Source organism: Manis javanica, chromosome 16, assembly GCF_040802235.1.
Source record: "Manis javanica isolate MJ-LG chromosome 16, MJ_LKY, whole genome shotgun sequence".
In the NCBI taxonomy this organism is placed as follows: domain Eukaryota; kingdom Metazoa; phylum Chordata; class Mammalia; order Pholidota; family Manidae; genus Manis; species Manis javanica.
Window position 1 is genome coordinate 56,457,980 of NC_133171.1, and position 8,698 is coordinate 56,466,677.

General features: G+C 47.6%; 1 protein-coding gene across 3 annotated transcripts in view; it reads right to left on the bottom strand.

Annotated features, from left to right (window-relative positions):
- BLTP3A (bridge-like lipid transfer protein family member 3A) overlaps positions 1-3,797 on the bottom strand; it is a 63,450-nt gene extending 59,653 nt beyond the window's left edge. For 2 of the 3 annotated variants that reach the window (XM_037000733.2, XM_037000732.2), the window contains exon 1: positions 3,538-3,796. In XM_037000733.2, the coding sequence (XP_036856628.2) occupies positions 3,538-3,581 (44 nt within the window). In that variant the 5' untranslated portion in view covers positions 3,582-3,796. Of the gene's footprint in view, positions 1-3,537 lie in introns of all 3 variants that reach the window. The other variant, XM_037000734.2, reaches the window with a different exon arrangement.
- Between the last annotated feature and the right edge of the window lie 4,901 nt (positions 3,798-8,698).

Below are 8,698 nucleotides of genomic sequence, written 5' to 3' on the forward strand. Positions count from 1 at the left end.
CTAAACTTGCCTGCTCATGTTATAACAGCTACTCTTTATTAAACTCTACTTACATGCCAGGTACTATAATAAATACTTAATCCCCAATCCTCAAAAAAAAAAACTGCTAGGTATGTAGTATACTTCCTTATTATCACCTTTTACAGATAAGAAGACTAAGGCTCAGAAAGGCTGCCCTGTTCATTATTAAGTGGCAGAGCTGGAAAGTGAATCTGGCTTGTCTGGCTCCAGAGTCCACGCTCTTTCCATGAGCCATAGTCCCTTGACTTACCTTATAATCAATCTTTTTTTTTTTTTCGCATTGTTATCCATACTAATAAAACAACAGGATTTCTCGCATGTTTTTTTTTTTTTTTTGGTATCAGTAATGTACAATAATCAATCATATTTTGTCTTGTATAATGAAAGGTCATTAGCTAAAGTAATCTAAAACAATAATCTAATTTAATGAAAAATTGATTTTGGATATTTTTAAATGATTACTTTTGTTTCTAAGTAAAGGTCCCCTCTGGAGTCTCTTTAAAGGAATACTGTGCATTGAAACTATTTGTATTACACAACAGTCATCCAAACAATAGGTTAAAGCCCTTAAAAGACCTTTTCATTTCTTCCCTGCTGAATCTCCAATGTCCAAATTAGGGCCTGGCCTAGAGTGGGCACTTAACAAAACTGTCTTGAGTACCACCACCTTATCTTGTTTACCAAAATACTAATGAGAATGCAATCCAAAAAGACACCTTAATATTTGAAACTTCATGACCAAAATGAAACACATATGAGAGTCACTGGGATATCCTTCCTGCAATAGGACACCCTCCTCCAGGTCAAGTGGCACTGTCATCACCAGCAACAAGTAATTATTAAACCCCTACAAATATTTATTTAACATAGTAACTCAGTAAACCTTCTCTTCTCTCTTTCCCCATCAGGTTTGGCAAGCCACAGAAGCTACAGTAGCCTCTGGGCAGGCCAGGCTCTCTGCAGATGTAGTGGAGACCATACAGAGACAAAAATGTCATACATGATTATGCCATTTTCCCAAGACAAGCATATAGAAGGGCCCCAAAATTTTAACCTGTCCCCCAACCAGACCAAATACAAAATCCCCAAGAGTCTGACCTTACCTCCAATCAGACCCATGTCCTAGCTTCTTTTCCTGAAGTCCAGAAATGGCAGCCTTGAAAAACCTTCATCTCTTCCTCCTCTTCACAATACTGAGGAAATTTCTACCAATGTCTGTCATACCTATTCCTACTTCACCTAAAAGAGATACTTTGTTCACTAAGAATTCCCTGAATGTGTCAGCCTGCATTATTTTTTTTTTCTGAAGGTAGGTCTTTTTTTTTTATTGAAGTGTCACTGATATACAATCTTATATTGGTTTCAAAGCCTGTACTATTAAATTTTTTTCTTTACAAGGCCTATCTTCATAGAAAATGCACAGAATGTGTGTGTACTACAGGGAAACCCAGAGTTAGGAAGCTGGGTTCTTTTCTACTACTTTATCTTCCATTGCAACTTGGGCATGTCACTTACCCTCTCTAGGCTTTAGTTTCTTCAGCCATAAAAGGAGGGGTTGAACTAGTCAGGGGTTATCCATCTAGGTCCAGGATGCCTTGCAGGTTCAGGCATGTATTTTGGGGTTTATAACTTCCCCCCCTTAGAACTTACATAAAAAATTACCTGTTCACATATGTGAACTTTTCTGGAGAAGTCTATGGCTTATATCAAATTGTCATACAAGTTGTGGCCCAAAAAATAACCACAGCTTATGTTTGATTGAAGTTACTATGTGTTAAGGCACTGTGCTAAGTCTTTACACACATGAAAAACTCTTGTAACTCTAACAATAACACTTTGAGTCAGATACTATTATTATCCCCACTTTACAGTTGAAGAAAGTAAGCCAGAAAAAGCCCAGGCTCTTAAACACAATGCTATGTAAAGTGAGGTCATCTCTAAACCCTAAAATTCTCTGATTCTATGTTCATTCAAATGAATAGTTTTCCTTTAAATTTTCTGTCATATTTCACAATCATTAGTCCTACTTTTAAATCTTTACACAGAACAACCAAATTTGTGAAATACCCAGATGAATGCCACCCAAAAAATAATATACTAGTGAGTAAGGGGCCCAAAGGCACTTTCCAGTTCCAGCCTCCAACCTTTTACTCTTATAATGTGGTGATGAACCAAAAGATGTATCTGAGTCTAATTAGTAATTAAAGTCTAAGATCAAAGTAAGTAAATAACCCAGACTGTCAGCCAGAAAAGGGAATGCAGTAGCAGCTATAATGTCTCACATACCACCCACGAACACAATGAGAAGACCAGGAAAGATACAGTTTAAGAAACAGGTATCCCATGTTGACTGGTTCTCCCCCTACTTCTACCTCCTGAAAACCGCTGAACATTGTGGTGCCAAGGCCTGAATCACTCTCTGCTTGAGACACAAAGGCTGGCGGGGGCTAAAGGAACTAAGGCATCACTAATTCCCACCTGCAATAAGGAGCAAAAACTAAGTGAAAGGCTAGCTTCCAGTTATTGTGAACAACAGTTCGGACAACCTGCAATCAACACAAGGGGGATCAGCAGTTACCCAGTTACACCTGAAAACTGTTTTGCCAGCCACCCCCTGCTGCCCAAATTACTGAGGGTCCTAACATTGCTTAATAAATGGCTGCAAAGCAGAAGTGGACGTCCTTTCTTTTCAAAGGCTGTCTGAAAACCTCCACATCTTAAACGCAAGGTTACTGAAACTTTATGCCCAACTCTCATGACCTTTCTCCATTTAGTCTGTGATGAGAAGAGAAGCAAAGAAGGGAGAAAAGAGATCGGAGGAACGGCTTTTTCGAGAGTGATGCAACAGGGTCAGTCAAACCAAGAAGAGGAGGAGCTGGGAGCTTCTGGGAACGAGAAAACCAGTGTTGGGAGTGGGAAATCTGAGCAGAAAATGAGCCATAAGGGATTGGGTGGCAGGGTTATTTAGGACCAGCAGGGAGATAAAGGGTCTAGTCGGAAGCAGCAAGAGGAAGGAGAGGAAGCAGAGGAGCGGTTGTCGAGGCGGCTAAGAGGCGGGCTTTGGGCCCTGAGGGAGGGGCAGCGGGTCCTACGGGATGAAGCCAGCCGGGCGGGCAGGAAAGGGTGGAATCCGTGGGGGCCTCGGAAGGACGGTCAGCGGGGCCGGGAGACTTGCAAGGCAGGACGGGGTGACCTGCTCGGCGGTGTGGGAACCGAAGTGGGGGCAGCCATCCAGGAGATCGTTGACGGATAGGGGGCTGTTCCGGCGGGGAGGAGAGTCTGGGGCACGCGCCCAAGAGCAGGAGCGTCCTGAACTGGAGGGCCCAGAGCAAAACAGAGTGGTGACAACGGGCGGGGGCGGGGAGGAGGCTGTCCAGCTCGAGAGGAGGCGGAGGCCGCCACGGAGTCCCGCCACGGGCTGAAGAGAGGGAGGCCAGGCCCGGAGCCCCGCGTAAGGGAGGGGGACCGTAGGGGGTCAGGGAGGGCCAAGGGACCGCTGGGGGCCGGCGCTCTCACCGGGACAGGTGCTTCAGGATCTGCTTCTTAATTATCCCGGCCATGCCTGAGCGGCGGCCCGCGTGGAAGACAAGCGGACAGCTTTGGCCTCCGGGTGGTGAAGAGGCAGCCCCTCACCTCGCCGCGACGCGGGGACCGAACACCACCGCAACAGCCGTCGCCACCGAGCTCTCCGGCCCCTGCCCAGGCACCCGGAGTTCCGCCACGATCCCACCCACCCGCGCGGCGCCGCGGCCGCCTGCCCAGAGCGACGCGGAGCTAGCGCGCCGCCTGCCCGGCTCGCGGCTGCTGGAGGGACGCGCGCGGCGGCGGGGACGCGCGTGGTGAAGGGCGGGGCGGGCGCGCAGCTGCTCTGGGCTCTCTCGGCCCCGTTTGCCTCCCTTCGAGAGCTACGCCTGTGCACTGCGAGAGGTTCAACCGCCGGCAGTAGCCTTGAAAAGCTGTGATGGCAGGAGGCGTGTTTTGTTTTTTGGAGATAACTCAGAATCTCCTGGTCCACTTCTCATTCATTTGCCGCACATTCACTCAGTTAAGCACCAACTAACTACTCCAGGAAGCGGGCTGGGAAGTGAAAAGTAGTCTCAGAGACCTCACGGGCCCAGAGAACCACTGCAGTCTGCTGCTTTGTGCTAACGAACTGAGAGGGTGCTCCTCGTTAACCAATGGACAACTCAACCCAGAAGAGGTGCAATGCAGAGGCACCCCCTCCCAAATATGGCTGGCAGAAGAAAATGAGACAGTCTCTGTTAAAATTAACAGGGACTTTAGAGATTAACTTTTTAGTTTTACAAATAAGGAAATTGAAATCCAGGGAAATAGTTTAAAGAGCTTGCCCAAGGTCAAAAGTACTTAGTGAGACCCACTTAGTGAGACCTCGAGAGGAGGCGGAGGCCGCCACGGAGTCCCTAATGTTCTTACTTTCAATCTAGTGCTATTTCCACTCTATTTCGTCCATACACTTGAAAATGTAACCCATATGCCAGGGACACTTGTAGACCCTGTGGCAAAGGTGGGAAGGTGGAAGTTCACTGGACTTAAAACTTTAAGCAAAAACAGGAGCAAAATACTGAGACACAGAACTCAAGAATGAGCTGTTACCAAAGAGAAAGGGACTGGGGAGGATGGGTGGGAAGGGAGGGATAAGGGGGAAAAGGGGGCATTACAATTAGCAGATGTCGCGCGCCCCGTCCTCGCCAGCAAGAACAGCACGCAACAACAGCAGGATTCTTCTGCAGAAAGCTTTATTCTTCAGCTCTTTGTGAAACAAATGAGTTGGGCAGGACCCAGAGGGGAAGGAGAGGCTTGCTTATATAGTTCTCATGCTCTGACCTGGTTGGTGCGGCTCCATATGCCTTATTAGCATAACCATTTGGTGGGTCTCATTGGTCCTTATGCCAAGGCGCAATTAGCATGTAGTTTAGTGGTGTGGGATGATTTGTCATTAGGAAGTTCGGGGCCTTCCGGCTGCCCTGCATTGGGCGCTATTTTCTGAGCGCGGCTGCCAACATCTCCCCCTTTTTTGTCTAACAGAAGCTCAAGGCGGAACTTGCCAGCAGAGGCGGAGACAGAGGCCTGACCTCCATCATACTTCCTGATGCCCCCTTTTTGGAGAGGGGTTCTGGGCATCTACCCCTATGCAGTCAGGCATGCCTCTCAGAGGGGTCCAAGACCTCTTGCAGTGCTTTGCCTCGCATCCTCTGGCTGGCATTGGGACCGCTTGGTACAAAGGGTTTGGACCTTTTTTCTCAACCCTCTTGCACCATGAGCTTCTTAAAGAAAGCTGTGATTAAGCATTGAGGTACTCGGGCCTGGTGCAGTGCCACATGGGCTCAGGGTGCAAGAGCTACCTCAAGCTAAAGCTGAGCTTCCTTCTTAAGCATGTTGAGCCACACTTGGGGAGAGGCGCCAATGTCTATCGCCATTAGGGCTTGAGCAAGGATCACCTTGTCCTGCTTATATTGGTTGCGGAGTCTGCATAACAACCAGAGTAAGAGCATGAGACCTCCAAGCAGGAACACGCCCATCCCAGCCATGCCCGCCCACTCCTTGACGTGGGAGAGAGCTCTGAGGAACCAGGAAGAGAGTCCTTCCGTTACGGAGATATCTAGACGGGTGGAGTTGATGTGGATAATTTCTCGCCGCAGCTCTTCTAGTGTCCCATCGAAGTCTTGGGACCAGTTTCCTGAAAGATACTGGGACAGGTCTCGTGACAGATTAGCTGCCCGTGTAAAATTTTCATATTGAATGCTAGTGATGCAGAGAGCACGATATTTCCGCTCACATCCCAATTGGGCCATCTGCCAAAGCACCTCCATTTGTTCCTCTACAAGGTCTATGCGCTGATTGAGGATCATTATTCCTCCTTTCAGTTTGCCATCAAGTGTGGACTGTTGGTCCAGGGCAGAAGCTACTGAGGCTGCAAGGTTATTGAGCTCTGTAGCTGATTTGATGGAGGTGTCTAAAGCTATACCAGCGGCGGTGGCTGCGACCGCGGTCGCGGAGATCAGGAGCACTATGGCGGCTGTAACGCCAAAATCGCGCCTTTCTCGAAACAGAGTCATGGTGTTAGGGGCGTCTACGGGAACAGGGACCCAACGGGGGATGCGGACTACCAAAGCATTGGTAAAGTTACGCGCATCCCAACACTGAGACAGAAAGCAGGTTTCATTGGAGCAGGAGTCAAAGCTACTATTGGATAAGATAAACAGAAATGGGGGGTATACGCATACTGGAGAAGGTGGAAAAAGGGAATTAGGTGACTCTGGACCTGATTTTGCTGAATACGTGTAGTTCTCGTTGTTATGGGTCATGGTCATGTTCCAGTGTGCGCGCGTGTGGTTGTTCTCGCACCAAAAGGTGATATTTTTTACACCGATTCCCCCACCCTGGAGGGCGGAAAAGGGGGAGAGGTCGGTACACGAGCCATTGACTCCACACAGCATCCATTTATGGAAGGGGTTCATGCTCAGCTGCTGACGAAACTCGCCTTCGAGCACCTTTACTAGCCACCAAGCCTCATTGGCTGGCCGTCCCTCCATATCTGGGGAGATGGTAAACTCCTGCCTCTCAGTTGCCCACGTTACTACAGTTGACTGACAGTCAGTCCAGGGCCACAGCTCTCCCTCATAGTCGCCCACACAATGGGAGGCATATTTGGGTTGACGAGGCCTGTCGGTGGAATTGTTCCTGGGAGAGTGTACAAATGTGCCATTGATCCAGAGAACCATCTGGTGGATAGTCATGTTCTTATAGGGCAGGCTCCCTTCCTTATTAGGCCCTTCAAATTTAGCTGACATAACGGGGAGGCCACTGGCCTCTAGAATTATGTCACTGAACCATCCGTATTTCCTCCGTTTCAGGGAGATACAGCCAGCTAGATTCTGAGTGGTGAAGCATAATGACCCATTAGTTACGAAGGATCGGTTTTCTCCCAACAGGGCTGTTAGGGTGTCCTTTTCTAGGTAGGGCAAGTTCATACTAGAGTAGGTGGTGAAAAAGCGGGGAAAAACGGCTGCATTGAAACGGACAGGCATAGGCTTAGGAAAGGCAGACAGGATTCCCCATCTCAATACTCCCTGAGTCGGGGTCTCCAGTGTCAGGAGCAGGGTCAGGAGGTACAGCGAAGTCATCTCCTTTGTTTAGGACTTTCCTCGTTAGGCGCTCCGGGATCCAGAAGGGATTTTCTTCACCCTGGGGGAAAACACACACAGCTCCCCTGGATCTGATTATGATTGGATCCGGGCCCTTCCATTGGTTAGATAACACGTCCTTCCATTTTACTAGTTCTTGTGGGTCTTTTGGCCACTGATTATGGCGATCCGCTGCTGTATGGCCTTGAGCATCCAGATTTAAAAAATTTATAGTGAAAAGTGCTAGGGCTATGACAGTTTTTGGTGTGGGGGGTATATCTTCAATTCCCCCTTTTTGTTTAAGTAAATAGGATTTGAGCGTGCGGTTCGCGCGTTCCACAATCCCTTGACCCTGTGGGTTGTAGGGAAGGCCAGTGATATGTTTTATCCCCATGTGATGACAAAATTGAGCAAATTTTGTAGAGGTATAGGCTGGGCCATTGTCTGTTTTCAGAATCTGTGGTAACCCCCATGCGCTCCAAGCTTCAAGGCAGTGCTGGATGACATGGGAAGCTTTCTCTCCTGACAATGGGGAGGCAAAGATGACTCCTGAACAAGTATCCACGGATACATGTACATATTTCAGTTTCCCAAAAGACGAAATATGCGTCACATCCATTTGCCAAACTTGTAAAGGCCTAATACCTCTGGGGTTGATCCCAACATGAGGTGTGGGATGATTTGTCATTAGGAAGTTCGGGGCCTTCCGGCTGCCCTGCATTGGGCGCTATTTTCTGAGCGCGGCTGCCAACAAGCAGACATAATGTAGGGGGCGAGGCACGGGGAAGGCTGTACAACACAAAGAAGACAAGTAGTGATTCCATAGCATCTTACTACGCTAATGGACAGTGTCTGTAATGGGGGTACGTGGTGAGATTTGATAACGGCGGGGAGTCTAGTAACCATGTGTTGCTCATGTAATTGTAGATTAATGATACAAAAAAAATACTGAGACAGGCTTACTGGCCACCAGTTAAATTATTCATTCTTGTGAATAGGTAACACATGCACATAATACAAAAATCAAAGTTAAATCTCCCTTCCTCCTCTGTTCCTCAGCCACTCAGTTCTCTTCAAACAATTGTTACCTGATTTCAGAGATAGTCTAAGCATGGTCAACTGTATAAATGTTAAAAGTTTTAAATATATAATCAACAGACTTCATGCATTCCTATGCCTCTCTTTTACAGAGTAAGTTCAATTTTCTCCAGAAGGTTCACCAAAATTACCTTTTTAAAGGAGAAGCATATCATTTTCAGCATGGGTGCTCTACTACCCAATTCCCTCCAGAACTACATAGCCTGTCCCTCTACCCACCTCTCACCAGAATACATGTCAGGAACCAAAAGATCCTATGAAAGAAGAGGTTTCTTGCCATGATTATTGACCATTATTACTCACAACCAATTCACCTGTCAGCCAGGGGCCTCAGCAATTTCTTCATTTCATGCTTTTTCTCTTGGAGCACCCCAGCAGCTGATGGTGTATCTGACATCAGCTATGTAAAATAAAACCTGCCTCAAGTTCAGAGA